At 46.1% G+C, this 23,463-nt stretch overlaps 2 protein-coding genes, 1 long non-coding RNA gene and 1 pseudogene across 6 annotated transcripts; 3 read left to right on the top strand and 1 right to left on the bottom strand.

Moving 5' to 3' along the window:
* Nucleotides 1–6: 6 nt before the first annotated feature.
* Nucleotides 7–5,147, top strand: LOC119330193. The gene is made up of 19 exons (XM_037603310.1): nucleotides 7–415; nucleotides 733–804; nucleotides 883–1,087; nucleotides 1,174–1,258; nucleotides 1,356–1,432; nucleotides 1,502–1,670; nucleotides 1,774–1,855; nucleotides 1,948–2,007; nucleotides 2,157–2,209; nucleotides 2,299–2,465; nucleotides 2,667–2,877; nucleotides 3,215–3,272; nucleotides 3,391–3,447; nucleotides 3,529–3,771; nucleotides 3,880–3,944; nucleotides 4,025–4,081; nucleotides 4,177–4,270; nucleotides 4,444–4,584; nucleotides 4,676–5,147. Exons 1-19 carry the CDS (start codon nucleotides 74–76, stop codon nucleotides 4,853–4,855), a joined length of 2,418 nt encoding a protein of 805 aa, XP_037459207.1. The 5' UTR covers nucleotides 7–73; the 3' UTR covers nucleotides 4,856–5,147.
* Nucleotides 5,148–5,782: 635 nt separating this feature from the next.
* On the top strand, nucleotides 5,783–9,663 carry LOC119332032 (protein BTR1-like). Of its 2 annotated transcripts, none has more exons than XM_037605215.1 (8): nucleotides 5,783–5,920; nucleotides 6,153–6,406; nucleotides 6,568–6,653; nucleotides 7,167–7,339; nucleotides 7,689–7,774; nucleotides 8,482–8,616; nucleotides 9,062–9,148; nucleotides 9,225–9,663. In XM_037605215.1, exons 1-8 carry the CDS (start codon nucleotides 5,875–5,877, stop codon nucleotides 9,516–9,518), a joined length of 1,161 nt encoding a protein of 386 aa, XP_037461112.1. In that variant the 5' UTR covers nucleotides 5,783–5,874; the 3' UTR covers nucleotides 9,519–9,663. The 2 variants fall into 2 exon arrangements, with proteins under 2 accessions (XP_037461112.1, XP_037461113.1); XM_037605216.1 differs by having other exon boundaries at nucleotides 9,062–9,120; nucleotides 9,225–9,498.
* Nucleotides 9,664–14,177: 4,514 nt separating this feature from the next.
* On the top strand, nucleotides 14,178–19,297 carry LOC119332393. Of its 3 annotated transcripts, XR_005160926.1 has the most exons (5): nucleotides 14,178–14,773; nucleotides 17,722–17,893; nucleotides 18,496–18,625; nucleotides 18,705–18,835; nucleotides 18,954–19,297. It is a non-coding gene; the product is annotated as an uncharacterized LOC119332393 (long non-coding RNA). The 3 variants fall into 3 exon arrangements; XR_005160928.1 differs by having other exon boundaries at nucleotides 18,496–18,831; XR_005160925.1 differs by having other exon boundaries at nucleotides 18,496–18,835.
* LOC119332392 lies at nucleotides 15,305–16,281 on the bottom strand (annotated as a pseudogene).
* Nucleotides 19,298–23,463: the final 4,166 nt, after the last annotated feature.

Here is a 23,463-nt window from a genome sequence, read left to right as displayed (position 1 = left end):
CTCCCCTGCCCCCACCGCCGCCACCGCTCCCCCACAGCCAACCAGACCCAAACCCAAACACCAACCCAAGCCCATGCTCAAACCCAAGCAGGAGCCCGTGGACGAGCCCACCGACCACCTCCAGCCCTACCCCGGGGGACTCGCCGGAGGCGTAGCAAGCCCGGCGTCGCCCCGCCGCTTCACCAGGTCGCTCCTGCAACAGGTCAAACAGCAAGTGGACGACGGCGACAACGACGAGTCGGGCACCACCACCGCCAGCAGCTCCCCGTCGCCCTCCCCCAAGAGCACCAAGCGCGGCGCCAGCCTCAAGGCCAAGTCCGAGGGGCCAGATGGAATCCCCAAGAACCTCAGGGAGCTCTTCGCCACCGGCTTGCTCGAGGGCCAGCCCGTCAACTACTTCATGAACAAGGGGAAGGTAAAAATGCACATCCTTCTTGCTAGTTCAGTCAGTATGCATTTCAATCAGTTATCAAAGGATTCAGCCAGTAATTTAACATGTTTGGGAGGACATGGTTCTAACAATTCGATACAACTCAGACAGTATGTGCATTTTGGTAATAATGAAATGAAACCGAGCATCCGATTCGATTGTTACACATACCAACATAGCTCTGGACCTGGAGATACGAGTAGCACTTCCTCTTTCTAATCCTAATAATGTTAGTACTACCTGGTTCCATTTCACTCCTGCTGTAAATTTTGATCTGGAATTTGTTTCTGCTCTCGTTTCAGCGACCAGTACTTCGTGGAGTCATCAAAGACACGGGCATATTGTGCTCTTGCACTTCATGTAAAGGCCGAAATGTAAGTAGTCCCCTTCTGCCGTAACACCAATTTGCCATGCCATGTGCCAATATCCGACCAATCTGCCATGGCTTGCAGGTCGTTTCGCCTTTTTATTTCGAGGTGCATGCCGGGAGCCATAAAAAGCGCCCCTCCGATTACATTTTCCTGGAAAGTGGAAATACTCTGCATGATGTATTGAGGGCGTGCACAGATGCGACTGTAGACACACTGGAATCTGCAATACTGGGAGCAATAGGCCCGGTGCCTAAGAAGAGGACAGTGACATGCCAGGACTGCAAAAGTGAGTCCCCTCCCTCCACCCTGATCATCCAAACCAAGCTTTCTTTCATTTGATGCTGTAACTTTGGCCGATGTCTTATCTTTTAGGTTCGTTTAAAACTTTCCGCGCTGGAAAATTTGCTTCCTTCTGTGATACATGTCTGGAGTCTAAGGAAGCTCAGAGCACCGCAAGGTAATGTCTGTGATACTATATAGTTGGCCATGTGATTATTCCAGTTTCTCTTCTTCTTCTCCGCTTATAGACCATTGTTTCTACTGCTGGTATTTAGGCCGAGAGGACGGCCACCAAAGAATCTCTCCCCAGGAACGAAAACCACAAGCGCAGCAAGCCCAACTTCATCATGTGGTAGGGCACCTAAAAACACCAAGTCCGACTTCATCTGGCAGGGTTTCTAAGAATTTCTCTTATCTCCAGGAGCGAAGACTACACGTGCAGGAAGTCCAACTTCATACGGCAGGGTGCCTAGGAATTTCTACCCAGTAGCCAAGACAATAAGTGCAGCAAGCCCAACCTCATCTGGCAGGGTGCCTAAGAATTTCTCCCCAGGATCCAAGCCTACAAGTGCAGGAAGAATCACAAGAAAGTAGGCTCTGCTGCTTATCAAACTACTTTAGCTTTCTTTCTCCTCGAGTTCATCATCTCAATTTTTTTTGTTGCTCTATATTATATGTTGTTGCATGCTGCAGGGACCATGGCTTGCACAAGTTGGTTTTCATGAGTGGTGTTTTGGCGGAGGGCACAGACGTCGGCTATTATGTCCAGGGAAAGGTTTACTTCTTATGCAACTTGTTTCTTCAGCCACTCCGGATAAATAAATATTGTATTGTTGTTATTAATACTGTTATTGACTAACATTCTAGAGGTTGCTGGATGGCCACATAAAGGAACATGGAATCTATTGTTATTGCTGCAATACAGTGGTAAAATTACCGCCCCTTCATTCCATTAGTTTAGTTTAGATACATGAAACAACTCAGTCAAGGAGTCAGCCTGGACTTCTAATTAGCTAGTTCCTTTATTTATGCTACTACTGAACCTGACCAGAAATACCGTTGTGCTGGATGAACAGGTTAGCCCTTCACAGTTTGAAGGCCATGCTGGCCGAGCTGCTCGGCGCAAACCGTGAGTTTATTATATTCTTGTAACAATGTATTCTGCTGGGCCCTGTTGTTCATACTCTCAATTCCCTTTGCTAACACTATTGCATGCAGTTACCACAACATATACATTTCCAATGGCGTTTCACTACATGAGCTGTCGGTTTCTCTTTCAAAAGGCCGAAAACCTTCAGAAAAGCAGAACGATGACTTATGCAGCATCTGTTCAGATGGCGGGGAGCTGCTTCTTTGTGACTCCTGCCCGAGAGCTTTTCACAGAGGTAACGTCATTCATTATGCACCTATATATTATATGCCTAGCCACTAGGGGATGCATGTTTCCCAGTTAAGCCAACTTCCATTCTTCTTGGGTATTCATTCGGGCATGCGGCCATCCAGATATTTGTTTTGATGTATTTACCATAGCGATTTAGAGTGTCAAAAGGCCCCTCACCACTGGTTGTCTTGATTATTTATTGCAGAATGTGTTGGCTTGTCTTCTGTACCGAAGGGAGCTTGGTGTTGCCGGTATTGTGAAAACAGGCAACAGAGAGAAAGTTATTTGGCATACAACAACAATGCAATAGCCGCTGGGAGGGTTGATGGAGTTGATTCCATCGGACAAATATTTACGCGGTCGATCCGTATTGCCACAGCACCTCAGGGTGCATTTGGTGGATGCGCATTGTGCAAGTAAGTGTCCATCCATCACCCTTGTATCTGCAAGTTGTTGTTCATTATCTTTCCAATACAGCAATACGTAGAACCAATCGACCATATGAAACTATCCTCCACAAGCAAAGGAATTAGGTAAAATTGATATCAAATTTCCTTTACGGAGTATGGACTGCTGGAGTTATGCAGTCTTAATATCTGAATATCAACTTGAAAGTTACAGAATGATTTCACTGGATTCTAAGTCTCACTGCATCTGATCTAGGATTCAGGATACTCACTTGTTATTTAACTATATGCTGTCCATTTGGCTCTCTGATGCTCCAACAAGCCTTTTCGTCTTTCGGTTTTGCAGGCAACATGATTTTGGCAAAAAGAAATTTAGTGAACGAACTGTGCTGCTCTGTGACCAAGTAAGTTGACCAATCACATCCATCCATGATATGCCCGTATTGAGCTGCCATCCTGTTTTTTAGCTGCGGCAATCTCATTTTGTGATAAACTGTCAACTGTATGTTGCTATTTGTTCAGTGTGGGAGGGAATATCACGTTGGATGCCTGAAAGAACACAACATGGCTGATTTGACGGTGATCTCCCTAGCCCGATATGTTACTTAAAAGTTTGCATCATAAGAACGAAGAAGTATATTAATGGGTTAACTGCTGCAGGCATTGCCCGAGGGAGCATGGTTTTGTTCCACCGTATGTGTGGAGATCTGCGAGGCACTGAAGGACCTGGTCAGTCGTGGAGCGGAACCTGTTCCTGCCGTGGATGTTGATCTCATAAAGAAGAAGCGCGCGGAGAAAGGTTTGAATGACGATGGCGACCTTGATGTTAGATGGAGGGTTTTGAGGGACAAAAGTTCAGAAGATAGTAAAGTGGTGCTGTCCAAGGCGGTTGGTATTTTCCATGTAAGTTGCCGTGGCTTCTTAAGTTTCCGTGTGCAACCAAACCAATGATACATCCTCCTAGCCTAGTTATGGGTGGTGTGGGCTAATTTTTCTAATGCACTTTTGCAGGAATCATTTGATCCTATCATCCAAGCTGGGACGGGGCGAGACCTGATTCCAGCCATGGTCTATGGGTATGCCATTTACGCGTACCATACTTGAGCGTAAGTTGCAGGCACAAGACACCTAAGTCGTATGATGTTTCTTGTTTCAGGAGGAGCGTAAGGGATCAAGATTACACAGGGATGTACTGTGCGGTGTTAACTGTCGGGTAAACTTTTTTTTTTCTTTTTCCTCTGGGTGTTGCATTTGGCAAAAGGAAAATGGTAGCCTGAACCAACTGTCGGGTTGTGTTGATGGATGCAGCAAGACGGTGGTTTCTGCTGGACTCTTCCGTGTCATGGGCAACGTAGCCGCGGAGCTCCCCTTGGTCGCGACGAGCAGGGATAACCAAGGCTTGGTAAGTCGATGTCTATTATATTGTATTATCCGTGTAAACAAGTGATGCCTGTTTGGCTGTTTGTAGCCAAAAGAAGGGGGAAAAAGAAGAAGCCTACCTAGAGCAGTAAACCAAGCAAGTAATAAAGCTCAAGGTGAACCAACTAATGACTGTGTGAGCATGCATGCATGCAGGGGTACTTCCAGGCGCTGTTTGCGTGCATCGAGCGGCTGCTGTCGTCCCTCAAGGTGAAGCACTTTGTGCTGCCGGCGGCAGAGGAGGCGGTGTCGATCTGGACGCAGCGGTTCGGGTTCGGCACGATAACCCAGGACAAGGTGTGCCTTTTGCAGTCGTCCTCTGTCATGTCACGCTGCGTTGGTAGATACAAGGGAGGTTGATGGCTAATGTGTGTGTGGTGTGTTGCAGCTGCTGGAGCACCTCAAGGGCGGGCGACCGACGGTGTTCCACGGCACGTCGACCCTGCACAAGCCTGTCCCGGTGGCTGAGGCGGAGGCGCGGGTGCCTGAGGAGGAGGAGGAGGAGGAGGAAGCGCCGGTGCCCGAGGAGAAGTCGGAAGAAGAGCCGGTGCCGGCGGCCTTGGAGTGAGGAGGAGGAGGAGGAGCTAGGAGGAGTTGTTTCTCTTTATTTTGGGAGGGGGGAGGATGGATTTGCAATGGTGTAATGTAGAGACAGAGACAGGGATTTTCCTTGATTTTGGTTTGGTTTGGTTTGGTACTGCGCTGCGCTGTGGTGTGGTGTGCAGCTAGTCCAGTCTAGTTCTAGTAGGATATGGATATGGTGTGGGTTTTGTTGAAGGGTGGTATGGTTTAGGGTTTAGGACTAGACTACATGGGACAAGAGATTTGTAATCCAATTCTGTCAACCACTAATGAACTAAGAACATTTTTTTAAAAAAGAAAGAAAGAAATCCTACTAATAACTAGATTAAATCACACAAGGAAGCAACAAAAGAGAAACCACTTTGACTCATACTATACAACAATGTTGATTAGGCCGCTCAACTCCCTACCTCCGTAAAGTAAAGACATACTATAAAGAGCGTTTACATCACTAGGGGCCATTGATCCAGATGTTGTGCAGGTTTATCTCTGCCATCTTTGCTTTCTTGTTAGAGGCTAGTGTGGCTGGTAACATGTAAGAAAACCTCGCCGCACGCATTGGAGGGCGATGATTTATACTTGCATAAAAAAAAGCAAAAAAAAAAAAAAGACAGCACTGGTTGATGTGCCGCTGACATGCGGGGCCCGCTCCTCTGCTGGCCGGTCTCATCTGGTTTTTGTTTTGGTTTGCATCTTTGGACTTTGGAGGCCAGTAATGCTACACGTACGGACATTTACAGGCTGAGACTAATTACACGCTGACATGGCATGGTTTGATTGGCAAGAAGGGCAGGAAGCGGGGCCACCCCGGTGAAAATCAGGGGGGGCGAAGAGAAGTAGCGAAGGGCTTCTCGTAACTTGCCTGTAACAGGCCCGTAGGTCTAGGATTATTGCTTTGGAGGCGAAAGAGGGAGACAAGCAAGCAAGGAAAAGACGCCACCTTTGGGCTTTTTCCCCTCCCCTGTTCCATTCCGTCCGTCCTCGCCGTCGCCGTCGGCCGTCGCCATGGGCTCCTCCCCGCCGCCGGCCACCGACGACGACCGCTACCAAGGTACCTCCTCTCTCCCTTTCTTCTCCGACAAGAACAAGCCTGGCGAGCCGAGCCCCCTCCCGCTCCGACGATGCCCTCCTCGACGAGAGGAGAGGAGCCGCCGACGTCGGAGCAGAGGCATTCCCCGCCCTCTGCTCTGCTCCGACGAGGGTTTTGCGAGGGCTTTACTTACTTGAAATCCAAATTAATCTCCAATCTGTCTGTCTGTCCATGGGATGGGATGGGGCCGCAGACCCGATGTGGGAGAGGCGGACGCACGCGAGGATCCTGGTCCGCGACGCCGACGCCGGCCGCATCATCGGCAGCGCGGGGTCCTCCATCGCCGCCATGGAGAAGGAGGCCGGCTCCGGCGCCCGCATCACGCTCTCCGGCAGGGACCAGATCCTCGCCGGCACCGACCGCCGCGTCGTCTTCCTCTCCGGCCCCTTCCGCGCCGTCATGGACGCCGCCGACCTCCTCCTCCACAAGATCCCCCCCCGCTACCAGGTACTGCAGTACCCAAACTAACCAGTCGAATCTTCCTTCAGGCTAGGCTCCTCTGTACTGTAAACAAACAAAAGGCTCAACATTTCTTTCTTGAGAGTTTTAGTTACAGTCGATGATTCAGAGACTCCATCCAATTCAATCCTCTGATGTGGTGATTGCAGGGCGAGCAGGCGGACAACACGGTGGTGCTGGTGGTGCCCTACGCCTGCTGCGGCGCGCTCATCGGCAAAGGAGGGACGCTCATCAAGTATGCTCTCCTCTGTTTTTTTCCCCTTCCTCTTTGAATCATTCATTCATTCATTCATTCAGAGGGATGATCCCACCAGTTTGCACCACATTGTTTGTATCATCTTCATCTGATTGATTGATTGCCCGCTGCCGCTGCCGCTGCCGCTGTGGACTTGTGTATTTTGGATGATTGTTTGGAATTCTCATCTCTGTGTATCTGCTCCAACATTATTACTACAGTATTGTATTTCACACTTGTTGAGAGCAGAGGTGGTTTTAGCTTGCGTTTACTATTTGGAATATATATATATATATATATATATATATATATATATATATATATATATATATATATATATATATATATTATCGTGTATCTCAATCTGGGACGGACTGGGAGCATAAACAGGGGCATGCATGTTTCCTCTTCCCTTTTTTAATTTCATTTCTACTCTATATTTCTCACATGTTCCAAGTTTGATGATGATGATGATGATGATGATATCTGTTTTCTTCATCATCTAACTACTAGGTGGTTAGCTCAAGAGTCAAATGCTGGCATCACGGTCTCACACCACCGACTCTGCTACGGTTTCAATGACAGACTGGTTAACATCACCGGGCGCTTGGAACATCAGCTGCAGGCCATATTCCTTATACTCTCCGAGCTGCTTGACGATGTCCACTACTTATCCTCCTACCAAAGTACATATCACCTTTCATTTCTCTCTTGTTTTATCCATTCCATTGCCTGCTACTCAGCTCGTTGCATCTCTTCTCTCTGCCTTGTTGAGCCATTTTTGGTTTATTACTGGATTACTATCTGTCTATCAACAGATCAATGGCTTGCAGCAGTAAGATAAGATGGAACCTGAGAAACACGTCGCTTCCTGATCGTTTCTGCCATGCTTTCGTATCAACATGATCGATCGATTAGTATATATTATTACAGTTTGCTGCATTGAGCTGCTAGCTACTAGACTAGTTCATATCACATTGCCTTTTGCAGTAACTAGTAATTGGCTAAATCACATTTCTGAAATAAAATACTCAGGCGTTGGTTTTCCACGTTGTCATGTTTCAAGCGTTGGGTGTGACGGTGATGCTCAAGATGAGCATGTCGAGAGATACCACAGCAGGGTAAGTCATCCTTGTCCAACTGAAATACACCTACCTTTACATGCTGTGATCCGGTCACCCCTTAATCTGGACTGCCCTCTCTTCATGCAATGCATAGTTGGTCCATTCGATGAAGCTTCTCGGTACATGCTGTCTTGTTAACAAGTGTCTAGTGTACTTGTCTAGTGGTCAGAGACAGCAGTAACATATGTCTCTTATTCTGTCGAAAAGAAAAGGGGGCCGGCTCTCTTCTCTATTGTTGCTCTTATTCTGTTGTAATGTTACCTTGATTTTCTGTGACAAGGTAATCAATGTTAAATGGACAACCTTTCCATGCAGACAATTATATAGTCCTTCGTTACTATAGTGTTGTAAAATATGGTAGGTCCACCACCCTCACTACTGTCTCTCTCTAGTTTATTTGATTGATGCTTCATGAATCAGAAAATGTAAAGCATGTGCCGGCTGTTATATTGGCCTAGAAGAAATATGAAATATTGGCAGCAAGTAATTTATTAGCAGAATAAGCTGAAATGAAACCGTTGGCTTGACTCCAACCAATCTGTTAGTATGATTTGAATATGCAAACCCTTGTCCCTTTTTGCTTCATATATCGTCATCATCATCATCATTCAGGGACCTTGCCACATTTTCTTTTCATATACATAATACTGGATGCGTACCCAGTTAACCAACCGAACCATCTTCTTCTCCTTGGATTCCTCCAGCCCGACACTCCCGTGGGGTCACCTGACGTCGACGACGGCAGAGACGTACAAGGGACTCTGACCATCGCTGTCGCGACTGAGTACGTGGGCGCCGTCATTGGTCGTGGTGGGAGGGTCATCAAGGAGATCCAACAGGTATGATGCATATTATATATGATAGTATGTATATATATTGCCTGCATCATCGAAACGCAACCACCAGCTTCTCTCCTACTCCCTCCGTCCGAAAAAGCTTGTCCCTCAAATGGATGTATCTAGCACTAGCACCAAGTTAGTGCTAGATACATCCGTTTGAGGAACAAGCTTGGGACAAGCTTTTTCGCACTGAGGGAGTACATGAGTCACTGCCATTACTCTGGTCCTATATATACATATGGTGAGGGTGTGCTCAAGTGGAGCGAGTGAACCGAGTTTGATTTCATTGAGAAGAAGAGGGCGGTGGACGCCTGGGTACTGAGTACTGACTGACTGCAGAGTAGTGTTTTGCCTAATAACTGTCTGTCGGTGATGGTTTGGAATGAAGAATTGAACGGATCTGTTTCGCCTAATAACTGTCTGTCGGTGATGGTTTGGAATGCAGGCTACGGGCGTGTTGATCACGGTGTTCAAGGGGAAGCTCTTACCTGGGATGAGGGAAAGGTGGGTGGGCACCAACGACATACAGCAGGTTTCGGTCAGTGTTACACCTGTTACCTGCCTGTGTATGTAATCTGACTTGCAATGCATGTGTGTGTGGCATGCAGGGAGGTGGTGATCAGCGGGACGCGGGAGGCGGTGGATGCCGCGGAGGCGATGATCGCGGAGCACATCTCGTACGCCATGGGTCGCCGCCGCGGGCGGAACCAGCAGGGTGGCGAGGGGAGGAGGCCTTGTGTGGAGTAGCCTCAGCAGGAGCAATGCAGCAAAGCAGAGCAGAGCAGAGCATAGAAATGGTAGTGGTAGTGGTAGTGGTAGTAGAGCAGGAAGGAAGGAGATGTTGCAATTGTTTTTTGGTGGGTTTTGCGTTGCGTTGCTGGAGCAGCAAAAATGACTACTAGTGTACTTGGGAGGGGTTTGATGAAACCCAAGACAAGCAAAGATGAGAGGATTGTTGAACTGAAACAATTAATTTGTTGCGCGGTTGGATGGCCCAATCAGGATTGCACTAGTGCTGATGCATGAGAATTTTGGTTGGTGAGATCATTTGTTTTTGTTGTTGGAATAGAGTTTTGCGTAATCTCACTTCATCTCATCTCATATGGTTTTCATAGTACAATCTTAATTGCTTTACTTTACATGAAGAAGAAGAATGAATGCAAATTATTGTAGTTTATTTGTAGTTTATTTGTCTACCCTAACCCTCATTGTAATTCTAGCCAGGAGAATGAATGCAAATTATTTGTCCAGTTTCTAGCTTAAATCTTTATAATCTGGATATTATATTTCCCAGCCAACTAGCTAGATATAATTAGGATTATAACTTTAATCTGTCTCCCACTGCGCAATTCAAGGCGGACCAATGAGGGCGATGAATGAAAATTAAATTCCTGTTCTCAACACTTAGGTGCATTATTTGTCTGTCTTTCCTTTAAACGTACATCGATCCCCTTGACATGGCATTTATTTTACTAGATGGTTTGTCTGCTCTACACCACATCTCGTACTAATATTTTTCTGCATCAGTAGAAGAAAACATTCCATCACTTAATCTCAATAATTTTCTATTGGGTGCAGAAATGACTTTATATCGTACATAAAATGTTTCTCGTGTGGGCATGATTCAACTCAACAAGCCAAGCTAAACTTGCTTGACTTGCAGATTTTTTTCAGCCAAGCACTCGAATGAGATCACCTGTTAACAAGGATGCCCAAGAAGAATCTGCCACTATTGCCGTTGCTGATGAGCATATATATGGGTGCCAATAAGTTATTGGTCGTGGTGGAAGGATTGTCAATGAGATGAGCAAGGTATTCTTGTTCATCATCACAAACTGCAGTCAAGTAACACTTTGTTTTTTTCTGATTCCTGTGCTCATTGCCCCCATCACAAACTGCAGTCAAGTAGCATCCTGGGAATCTAATCTTGTTTTTGGACCAACTTGTCTCTCTAGAGGTGTTGCGTCCTAGCTACTAGATGATCGAGTTGTGTTAAGGAAAGATGGTCTTTGTTTGGGTTACTGTTGTCATCTGGTCCTATATATATGCGGTGCTTAACTAAAGCAAAGTCACTTGCAGCAAGAAGAGGGTTGTTCCTTGTGAACACATTATATGGCACCATATGGGTTTTCTATTTATTTATTTATTTATTTAAGCTTGCACCAATATAATTGGAAGGAATTGAAGAAACTGGAGTAGTGTCACGCGCGCGTACGAAGGCAGAAGGTTAGTAGTTTGTCAGTCATGCATATGATGTGTTGGGTTTGTTTGGTACGAGGAAGGAACCCGTTAAGAGTCATACAGTGCAACGCGTAGCTTAGTGGGGCCGATTATACGTGAGTCGCCTGAATTATCATTTTTGGATACGTCGATTTTCTTGATCATTGGATTAAGATTTAACGGCCGTCCTTCTTTCTTCTTTCTCCAGCCTTTTTCCTCCTTTATAAACTGTTGCTCCTACCACAAAATTGACTTACTCAAAAATTTGCGAATCCATGCAACTTACGTATAGCTATTAATTGTACGTATAGCTTAATGGGGTTGATAGCACTCAACACAACATATGGTATCTATACTTTGGTTTTATAGTTAGTACAAGTACTTATTCTCTTGGCTAGCTTTACTAGCTCCGATCACCTGCGTGCAAAAGATATACCACTATCCGACTATCTAGCTTTTCAATCAGCTTTTTCTAGTAAAAGAAAGAGAGAGTCTCAGATTACTTACATATGTAGCATTATTATGCACGCACGCATGCATGGTGATTTGTTAGCTTTGTTTCTTGCGAGGCGATACAAATATCGACCGGTTAATAAGTTGTGTGCTTGTCGTTGGTGGCCAATATAAATAAAGTAAAGTAAAGTAAACAAGTGTAGGTGTATGGTGGGGTGTAGCTGCATCCTGCATGCAAAAGGGATGAGAAATATACCTATATACTCCCTCCATTCCTTTATATAAGGTGTATTTGTTTTTTCAAAAGTCAAATGAGTGCACGTTTGACCGATTTTTTTTTTAAAATGTATCAATATCCACAAATACATAATTTATATCATATGATACATCGTGAAAACTAGTTTCATATTTTATCTGTTAGGTATTGCAGATGTTGTTATTTTATTTTATAATTTTGGTCAAACTTACAAATAGTTGACTTGCACAGAAACAGGGAGTAGTTGCCATAGCTATATGGCTTGATCTACTGCAGAGGTAGGGAATATATTCTACTGCACGTGAATTTGCTAGCTACGTACAGTACGTACATCAAATCAAGTAGAGTGCGTGGCAATCGATCGTGCTCGTGCATGTGTGTGCGTGACTTTTGATGCTCAAGCTAGTGTTGTACTTGTACGTACATCATCCTACTTAGGATTTGAATTTGGAGCCCTTAGGACAGGTGACAAGGTGACTCCGAGTTAACCGAGAACAACCAACCAAGAGAGCCCTCACCGTGGTCGACGCATGAGACCGCGCGCGAGCTATAAGAATATACTAGTTTATTTCTTATAGCCAGCTGACTCAGCTCTATTGTACTTGCTCTAAGTGTATCCATGTCCTTCTCTCGTGAAAGGTGTTGTAGTTTTGATGTTAAGACCTAAGGGATAATAATTAAGTACTCCCTCTCTGTCAAAATGTAAGACGGTTTTAAACACTATTTCTTTTTTTGAAACGGAGGCAAAAGATTTGCCTCTTCTATTAAATAAGGGAGGTTTTAAACACTATGACAGTGTCAAAAAACATGTCTTATATTTTGATACGGAAGGAGAGTATAGGGTAACAACCGGGAGGCGTACATATATACGTAGATATATGTGATATGTGAGCTAGGTAGTAGAATGTAGGAAAGGAAAGAGATTTGAACTATCGATCAAAAGAGAGATAGGATTTTCCTTTCGTGTTTGCACTTGGGGATTAAGCTAGCTAGCGTGCGTGCGTACATGTATGAATCCGTCCATGCATGATGCATCTTTCGGCTCAGCGCCTGAAAAGAAAAAAAGATAGACCACTATCGGTCCCAACATGTATAATGTATGTTACCTAAATCTTGTTGATGGTATGAATTATTAGATTGATTTTTTTCCGGTTGCAAAGTTCGTTGGCATGGCACGACACCTGGTAAAGTAAAATAAATTCTCAAAGGAAAAAAATAAAGTAAAGTAGGGGATTTTACACTATCCGGGCCGAAATGGGGAACCAGTTGGATGAAAAATTCAGTCCGGACAAATAGGGGCGTAATGTGGATCCCCTTGGAGATGCCCTTAGCTACCTTTAGCACGCCTGAAAAGATACACCATCAAGTGTCAATCCATCTTTTCTTTTTATGTTTTGGACTAAAATGTCAATCAATCATGTTGATAACAAAATAAAAGGCAGGTCATATAACACGTATGCATTGGCATAATTTACATGCTTGTAGGGCACATCCACACATGACCCAGATCATGACCACCCCCACCATTAAGCTTGTAGGGTAGGGACAGCTGTCAATGGAAGGTGGCTTCGGGTTGATCGATGTACTCTTTTTGTCAGACTTTGTTGTACTCCCTCCATTCCAAAATATAGTGCGCCCGCGCTTCCCGAGGAGGTCGAACTTTGACCATAAATTTAACGAACAATACCGACTGCGGCGGGAGAAAAAGTTACATAATTAAAAACTTCTTTCGAATACAAATTCACTGATATAACTTTTGTTCCCGCCGCAATCGGTCTTGGTAGTTAAATTTACGGTCAAAGTTGAAGCAGGGGATAGAGGAAGCACTACATTGTGGAATGGAGGGAGTATAATTCAACAAAAATGGCTGCGTGTACCTTTTTTATGCGGACGCCAGGGGTCTCAACCTCCCTTTTCAAAGAAGAAAATGCATGCATTGTGCATGGTCAAAAGATTGATGAGCTATTTATATGCTAGTTGGCAGCAAAGTATATAAAGCGTACTGTTAAGTCGTAGTTGTATGCAACTCAAAAGGCAGGAAAGCGATCGAGGAGAAATGTACCTAGACTAGATGGAGGCTATCTAGTGAGGCCGAACGTTAGCTAGTCGATCTGGAAAGAAGAAGAAAGTCGAACGATTCGTGTCATCATACGATCGACATATAGTATCTATACTTTGGTTAGCTAGTTTGTACTAGTATATGTTCTGGATTAGTTTTATTTGCTCCATTGCCTCCATACAAAAGATATACCACTACAGTTGACACTATCTATATAGTGTCAACTTTGTTGATAAGATTTATTTTCTTTTTTTATAAAGAAGAAAGAAAGTCAGATTGTATATGTACAATTATTATGCACGTACACACGGTGATTGGTGATAGATTTGTTTTGCTTTTTGTGCGTGGCGATTAAAAGACGTATTGGTTAATTACTTATGTGCTCGTAGTTGGCAACCAGAAGTAAAGTAAAAGTAGGGCAGCATATGGTGGGATGTAGTTGCATGCAAAAGGGAGGAGAAAATATACCACCTATATATATATATATATATATATATATATATATATAGAAAGTCTATTAAGGATCCAGGGTGAAGAATAAGTAATTCTTCACCCCGGTCGATCCAGCGAGTTCCCAGCCAGTTCCTCAGCAGCGCGTGAGTGGTGAGCGGCAGTTTCGACGGCGAATGGCAGGCCGCAGCTGGCTTGCTGGTCGGCGGCATGGTGCTCAGCGGGTTAGATGGCCGGCAATGGATTCTGAAGCGTTGTGAGAAGGCGTGTGGCCTGGATGTCGCGACGGCACTGCAAGTGGTGGTCGTGGCCGCGCTGCAAATGGTGGTCACGGCGGCGTTGGTTCAACCACGGTCGCCACGGACTGCAGAAGGACGAGCATCCAGCGCCGCCACCGGTATTTAAGTTCGTGCTCCTCCCTTTTTTCTCACACACATAACACAGCGAGCACGCTGCCCTTCTCCTTGCATGATGCCCTTCCTCTTACACCATGTCGCTTTCTTGTTTTGCTAGCCCCCTTCCTCCTGCTAGGTAGCATCTTTTTATTGATCTGATTGCTTCCAAAATTTCACTGCTTATGTCTGTAATTCCCTTTGGATCTCATTCTTTGCCTAACTACTTGGCATTTCTTGCCCACGAGGTGTTTGTTTTAATGTCTGAATGGGAACTGCTACTGACAATGTGCTCAAAGAAGACGCTTAACAGTGATATATTGATAGGTATGCCATGATCGATTATCCTCTTGTTTGTTTCATCTTTGTACAGTTACTAATTTTGGAATCTTATGTTATACTCCCTCCGTCCGGAAATACTCGTCGGAGGAATGGATGTATCTAGATGTATTTTAGTTCTAGATACATTCATTTTTCTGCATTTCTCCGACAAGTATTTCTGGACGGAGGGAGTATATACATCTGCCATGTAGTTTATGAAGTCCAGTGTGGTTAGCTCTGCATTCGGATGCTATTACCTCACTAGTCCAGCCAAAGCTAAGCATGTCTGCGTATGAAAGGATCCATCTAGCGTCAGTCTCCTTCTCAATGTTCAGTTTACATCCTTAATTTCACGGCAATGCTTGATATCGAAAATAATTCATATGGGCAACAATCCCGGATAAGTAACTAATATTTTATCAATCCTTCTCTAATTACTCGGTGTCTGCGTATGAAAGGATCCATCGCGCCTTATGCTTGCTTGCTTTGTTTCTAGTGTCTTAGATTCTCTGGCTGCCAGCACATGTGAATTTTTTCGAGAAAACGCAAAAGAGTTTGCGTTTCATTTCATTGAACAGGAAGAAAACAGCAGTACAGGTACAACCTCCCGGGAGAAGGGACACACGCACACACACCATCGTCCTCACCAGACAAGCAGGTGAGGAGGTGCTACCAACTACAGACCGCAACAACGAAAGGTCTAGCCTTGTCCAGCCTCCAACCATGAATGGCAAGGTAGCTAGACACAGAGCCTCAAGGCCGCGTCACAGCCGTTGCCAGGCGCCTCCGAAGAAGACTGCATCTCCAGGGCTGACCGGGCCAACGTACCTTCCACCCATATGTGCCTAGGAGACGGCAGGTGGATGGCAGGACCCAGCCAAAACTAGCGAAGCCATCGTCTTGGACGTGCCGGCGCCGGCGTACATTGCGCCCCGGACGCCCACGCTCCATGCTGCAGCCCTCATCACAGCATCGCATTACCAGCAAACCTCGCCGGAAAGACCGGGGAGGCCACCATCTCCAGCTGACGCATAGGGGACTCCAAGTGCGACCCAAGCAGCGCTTTCAAGAAAGGAATGGCGCTGAGACGCCGTCGCTGCCTTGTCCAGGGAACTGGACCAAGGGTTTCCCCCGGTGCCCGAGGAGAGGGTCCAGTCTGGGCCATGACAGCGCCTCCATGGAGGTAACGGCACACTCAGGTGTCGCCGTTGTCAGCGCAGGCCATCGCCGCGCAGGGATTTCGCCCGGCCCAAGACCAAAACCCCAAAACCGCCGAAGCAGAGCAAACAGGAGATGGGGAAGCAGATCGCCAGAGAGGACCACCAGCACCGAGAGGGAAACCACGTATTGTCACTGTCGATGTAGGGAAGCACCGGCCAGCGCAGTGCAGCAGCTGCTGGATGGCTGCCAGACAAGGCCAGCCATCGCACGGGACGCGTCGAGCAGGGCTAGTGGCGCCGTCGCGGAGACCAGCCACCTGCACCTTGCCGCCGCCGACCATGGCCGCTGCCGCGCCGGCCCGCAGCCTCCGCCACCCGGATCCGCCGGGGCACAGCCAAGCAGCCGCAGCCGCGCCCCCAAAGGGTCGCGCCGCGCCGCCCGCGTGCTCGCCACGCCAGTCCAGAGGCCCGACCCTCTGGATCTGGGGCCGCCGTCGCGAAACCCTAGGTTCGGAGAAGCGCAGCTCCGTCAGCCTCGTCGAGCCCCACGCTCGAGGGGGGAGGCCGCCTGGGAGCGAAGTCCCGCCGCCGCCGGATCCACCAGGGCTTTGCCCGGCGGGGAGCACCGGCGGCGGCAGGGGGAGGGGGAGGAGGAGGGGAGGGAGCGCTTGAGGGCTGCGTCGCCTCCCGAGTCGCCCGTGGGGAGGGCGACGCGGGGGAGGGGGGGGAGTACTCCTTCCGTTGAAAGAATTGTATCGCTGTGGAGGTTCTTTTTCCAGCACATGTGAATTGATTTAATCCTTTAAACTTGACAGCAGATGGTCTTCATCACAAATTACTACTGCGAAATTGGTTTGGAATAAATTACTTATTCTCCATTTTGTCCTAAAGGAACGTGCTCTTTCAACTGGGAAGGGGTTTATTAAATGTTGGACTGGCATAAGGCGCGATGTGCGCAGCGGCATCCATGTACACTCGACGTCAGCGTGTGAATCTATGGCAGCCATCATCTGCATAGCTAACGAGCAAGACGAACAGTGCGAATAGGAAAGTTCCAGAATTTCGTTTCTCACTCCAGTGAAAATGGATGCATCAACTCCCACGATGAGTGGTCGGTGCGGCGATCGACAGGCAGGCGGGGCAGCATGGTGAGCGGCGGCTGGCCTCGGTGTCGGGCAGTGCTACGGTGGGTGATCAAGGCAGCGCTGTGGTGGATGCTCACATTGATGTTTAGGCGGAGCCGACGCTATTTGTGGTGGTCAGCATCTGGGCCTCTAATCCTCCACAGCCAGCTCGAGCCCTGTGACTTCCTCCCTCTCGCCTCATAGATACAATTTCCCGTCCCTTCCACCTTCCATCTCCCTTTCTTTCTTTGCCTTTTATTCCTCATTCGCTGATCTTTGTACTACTATTTCACGCTTACATGCCTTTTTGTCATTAAGTCGTTCCCTGTTTTTAGCTGCAGGTACATAAACCAAAAAAAAATTAGCTGCAGGTACATAAAACCGAAATTCTTTGTTATGTGTTGTACTGTCCCTGTTGTAGCTTCTTGGTTGATTGGAAGTTCTTCTAATTTGGGCTTAACATTTGCGTGCGCATGCCAAATATATCAGTATATTGTCATTCTCTTTAGAGGGATTTAACGATTTTCTAATCTCAGTTGTTGTACCATGATGTTGTTCTTATCTCAGTTGTCGCAGCGGTGCTGCGGTGGGTTGTCGTGGTGGCACTACCTCCCTTAACGGCGACGACATTGTCTGAGGTTTTGTGTTTATTTTGGTTGCGTGTGTGCAGGTGAGGAGCTCATAGGAGGCGCGAGCAACCCTGATCCTAATGCTTTCAGTTCCAATCAATTTCATGTTTGTTACACCTCGTCATGTTCTTCCCAAATTTCTACATTGGTGTTCAGTTTTTGTGGAGGCTGCAGACTGGAGTGATCACGAGAATAGACCTCCTACCCGATGAGGTAACTTGAATTTTACAATATATGCTTGCTTGTGTTTGCATTTTTGCATGCATGCTCTGTAATTGGTTTTTCTTAGGAACACTCTAATTCTTGTTTATTTGTATCTCCAAGTAGCTTTGTTGGATGTCTTTTTAGATTAGGAAATTTGGATCTGCTGTTTCTTCCAATCCATGCCAGGGCAGAGGTGTAGAGCAGTGTTTGTGTAGAATATGTGTGCTCCTTGACATGGAAGCATCAACTGCTACGAAATGGCTAAAATTTTGCCAGGTACAAGTAAAGTATGTAGGGAGAATATTTGGTTTGTTCTTTACAGTATTTAAGTTTGATTTTTCACAGTCCACAATGAAGATATGGAGTTTTGTTTCAGTGCCCTGTGGGAAATCATTCAGTATTTACATGCTTCTGAATTAATTTAATTTATTTGTTGGAATGGGTTGGAGTTTAGGCCTCATTAGATGCACCTACAATTTACTGATTAGCTTTTTTGCAGATAACAGTATATATGTTTTTTTCTTAGGAACACTCTAATTTTTGCACTGAGGTGGGTGGTCGTGGATTCCGTCAGGTTACAACATTGACCCCATCTATTTTTATTTTCTTAGGAACAACATTGACCCCATCTGTTGATGGCACTGAAATTAATGGTGGCAGAACCATCGGAGGCGTCTGAATATCTTTGAGATGCTGGGCTCAAACTATGGTTGCTCAGCAGAGTCAGCACATGGCTCACTGGTGCTCTTTATAGAAATAATGAAATCCAAAATTGTTGTTTGGGTTCTTGTTTTTACATGGCATGCATTTTCTTTTGTAGTTTAATAATGTACCTCCGCCCGTGTTTGACGAGACACCAAAGCACCATAGAGATCACTTCGAAAACTTGTCACAAGCATGTGACGCGACTCCCCAATGAGAAAATGATGGCCTTAAAATGATGTGTGGTCAGTAAGTACTCCTGTCCTAGTTGGTTATCTTTTAGTTGCCAATTGTTCTTTTTCACACTGGCTTCCTTGTTTTTAAATAAAATCCAGTATTCTGATTGCCTTCTCATCTGCATTTTCAGTTACGTATGACGAGACAAGAAATTACGTTGGCTCATCCTGGATGTGATAATGACGCATCCAGTCCAATAGAACATCCCATCAGACAATGAATGCTCGTTTCATGTTTTGGGTCTTTAACTAGAATGTCATCTGCCACCAGTATATTAGTTTTGTTTGCGGGTAGCCACAAGTATAGTAATGACTTAACTGAAACTATAGCTTAGGCCAATGATTTGCATCTTCTTTATCTGGTTATACCTTTGTACGTACAACGGAGTATGTAAAACTACTTGGCCTCTCCTTACAAAAATGGAATTGAGTTTTTGCACTCCAGTTAATAGAAGGATACTAATTGCTTTATTAATGCTTAGCATTTTCTACAGTCTTCTGTTTGCAACAAATTATTTATGCAAGGTTAATTGTGTTGCATCATTATTACATCTTGACATCTTTTGCCAACCATAACACCATACTTTATTAGAAATATCCATTCATCTCTATCTCTACTACTATAGTGCAACAATTTTGAATTTGGATTTACCACCCTATCTTACGGTTTCCCGCCCAAACAACCATTGGCTCAAAATCCACCGTTCATTTCTCCTCCCATGTATATCACTGCCGTACATCAAACAAACACTGACATGATCTGATGGCTAGGAGCTGCCGGATTCGCTCCGCTTCTTGCTTCACATGCCTGACTCTGCCACCCAAATAAACAAATAAAAAAAGTCCCGGTTGAATCTGGATAGCACCTACTGAAGTCAAGATATGTCTAGAAACTGCTGCAACCTCACATGCATTTTGTTTTGCCGTTTACTGTACTCGAACGTGATTACTCAGGTGTTACTTGGGAAATAGACACTATAGTACTAAGTTATTTTTTTCACCCGCAAAAAAAGAGTTTTTTTACATGCCACTATACTACTAACTTAACACTATTAACGGGACATAACATACATCGCTGATGCTAGCTAAAGTTTTATTATGCATCATCGAGAAGTGTAACATTTTATTTCATTCCAAGATAAGCTCTACCTCAAGCTAAGACAAGACATGATTATCTGTTAGCCCTAGATGAATTTCGTTGCATAAAATAACCCATAAGCTTGCATAAACAGCCAAACAACGCAGGAACTATGCATCAGTGGAACTCAGGAAACAACATATAATAAAACCTCAGCTTTTATGGTGCACACAATCCTGCTCGGAGCAAGTGATTTGCTTTCTATATTATGCAAGTTTAGCATAGCTCTTAGATCTTGAAAACATATATACCGTGATATCTACTCAATATACAAGTGTTTATTTCTCACTCAAAGAAAAGATACAAGTTTTTATCATACAAAACTATGCGTGCAAAGCACGTGCCTTTGACTAGTTCTCTTAGCTCACGTTTGTTTGTCTTGAAACTCCACACATCAAAATTAATAAATGAACCATCAGCTTTACTTGGCATATCAGCACAATACATTGTTGTTTTCAACTCATCTTGAAATTTCCCAAGCATGTTGATTGTGTAGGCTTTTGGCCGGTTTCTCTTCCATGTCGAACTTGGTTATATTCGATGAAGTCTTAACGTAGTATTCTTCATCTGGTTGCAACTCTTTTATTTGTTCTCCGAATTATCTCATACTTACTGAAAATTTTCTTTAAAGTTCTTAGGTAAACAAAACCCATCATAGTATGAAGCAACAGACTCCCCACACCGCAAAACTAACATACATGCCCAGAATTTGATAAGTGCTTCTTTTAGATCATTGCTTGAATTTAGAGTTCAAAAATCGAACTGTCTAGATATAATATAAAAAATCAGTAACTCATGAAAGTGCCAAGTTGATATCTGGAAACATTTGAGACCATTGAGACCAATGGTTCTATAAATAATGACTTTTTCCAGATCGGTGTTCTACTTTTGGGTCCAAATTCAGACTTATAATAGAAAAAAAAGCCCCGTGGCGCTCCCGTGGGCGCCCCGAGGGGAACCCATCCCGGCCGCCGCCTCTCTCCTCCCTCCTCTGCCCACCTCCCTCGCCGCCGCCCCGTGGCGCCGCCGGGCGAAGCCAGGCCGGCCGGGGCGGCGGCGGGGCCTTCCTTTCCCCTCCGCCCATGGTCATGGCCGGCGCGGGACGGCTTCCCGAGCGGGGGCGCTAGCCTATGGCGGGGGCTAGCGGCGCGGCGGCACTCCGTCGGGTGGCCTGCCTTGGCGGCGACCTGGTGGGCGGCCGCGGCTGCGGCGGCTGCGGCGGGTCAGATCGGGCGGTGGCGGGCCGGCACGCCTCCGGCTAGATCCGCGCGGATTTGGTCCCTGGCGGTAGCGGGCGTCGCGGGGTGGCGGCGCAGGTCCTCGTGGGCTCTGCATAGAGGTGGATTGCAGCGGTGGCTGCAACCACGTGGTCGGCCGGTCTGCGCGCAGCGGCGGCGGGACTGCTCCGGCGCCTGCTCGTCGGCGGCTTTCTCGGACGGCGACCCGTGTACGAGAGATGGAGGTCTTCGATCAGATCTGGGTGAAAACCTGCTATTGGCTATTGCCTAGGCCGGCGATGGCGACGCTGTCTGCATCGTTCCCTTCCTGAAGGCATCGTCGTGGAGATTCAAGGCCACTCTCTGCTACCTCCAGGGGAAACCCTAGATCAGTAGATCGGATGACGGTGGCTCTCTGGTGCCGTTTCCCCCCTGGGGGCGTCATTCTTGGAGGTGCACACGGCTCGATGGACTAGAGGACGGCGACTTTGGTGGAGCGGTGCTTCATCTTTCACATTGATGGTGGTGGATCTCGGCGGCATGGTGCTGTGGAGACTCGGCGTCTGATGCGCGGAGATGGACTCGTGCAGGAGGAGGAAGCTGTCTGGCGTCATGGTGACGTCGATGGCAGAGTGGCCAGACAAGGTAGAAGCCTCAATATGATCTGAAGACGGACCTGTGGAAGATGGCGGCGACGACACACGAGTGCGTCTGACCGGATTGTGCCCCAGACCCGGTATGTGGCTCGGCTGGGGCTTCCGAATGAGTTTCGGCTTCCGGCTTTTGATGTTAGGCTTAGGTGAGTGGTTTGGGTAGTGGCCCAACTAGCACCCTAATCATTTTGGATAGGAGTAGCGGCATATGTTGCCAAGATGATGGATTCAGACACATTGTTGTAACACTTTGTACGGTCCTCGAGAATAATCAATAAAGTGGCCGTATGCATCTTCCAGATGCAGAGGCCGGGGTCATCCTCCTTTTCTAAAAAAAATAGAAAAAAATGAAGGAAATCACGTAATGTAGTCTAGTGTACTTTACGAAGAACCCAGTCTTTCCCTTATAAAAAAAAAGAAGAACCCAGTCTTATCTAAAAAAAACTAGGAATACAACCAGATATTTTTTCACCTGCAACCATAATTCATTGACGTAATTTTACGGCAGCCTTTGTTTTTCAGCTGGTGCATTTGGTGCGGCCATCTTGGCCTCCACGACGTAAGGTGTGTAGTAATTTTACCTCACGCTCATATTTCTCTTACGATCCTTCTTGACCGTGAGACCTTTTCTTTAGGCAACGTTGTAATCTTACCACATGCATGAGGTAAATTACCTCACGACCTTTCAACCGTGGCTTGGCTGCTGCGTGAGGGCGCATGGTACGGCTGGGGTGAAGAATAACAATTCTTCACCCAGGGTGACGAATAGCGCGACCCTATGTATATATATATATATATATATATATATATATATATATATATATATATATATATATATATATATATATATATATATGGGTTGATCAAAGCGAAGGTTCCTTGTTTCTTTCTTTCAATTATTTACGTAGAGATGTGAATTTGCTAGATACGTACTACAGCAAATCAATCAGGTACAGTGCATGTCAGTCGATCGTGCTCGTTCTCGTGCATGCGTGTACGTGACTTTTGATGCTCAAGCTAGCGATGTACTTGCACGTACCTCGTGGAGTCGTGCTCGTACTACTTACGACTTGAAATTGGAACCTCAATCTATTATCTATTGATAATAGTAGTACAGAAGATAATTGCCTGGTTTATTAGTGGAAAAACGAACGAAAATTGGTACAACACGCCCAGAAGACACAGCACCTCAGTTGACCTGGCTACACACAAAGACCGACACACTATTAAAGAGGGGACTCCCTCGAGAGCAACGGTTATTGTCATCACTTCTCTCGAGCAAAGCGACTCCGACTTCACCATGACGGACCAACCAAGAGCCCTCACCGTGGATGTCAAACATACATATGCGCACATGTAACGTGACAGGAGAGATATTCATGAGATAGTTTAGGAGGTAGTTTAGGCGCATCTTATCTTGTGTTGTAACTAACCCTATCTCCCCCCTTCTCTTTCTCTCCAAGATGTATCTCTGATTCTCTCCAACCAAACCATTTATGCGCTATCAGGGTTATTGCGCCCCTGCTATGTAACATGCAACACGTCGCCCAAGATAGGGTAAGACGTTTCCGCGGATCGCACAGAAGATGCACGAGATCTCTATCGACCTATGTCAAACAGCCAGCCAGGCGCG

Source organism: Triticum dicoccoides, chromosome 7A (genome assembly GCF_002162155.2).
Source record: "Triticum dicoccoides isolate Atlit2015 ecotype Zavitan chromosome 7A, WEW_v2.0, whole genome shotgun sequence".
NCBI classification, from domain to species: Eukaryota; Viridiplantae; Streptophyta; class Magnoliopsida; order Poales; family Poaceae; genus Triticum; species Triticum dicoccoides.
The sequence above is the reverse complement of the archived record's forward strand: the minus strand, read 5'-3'. Positions and strand labels throughout refer to the sequence as shown.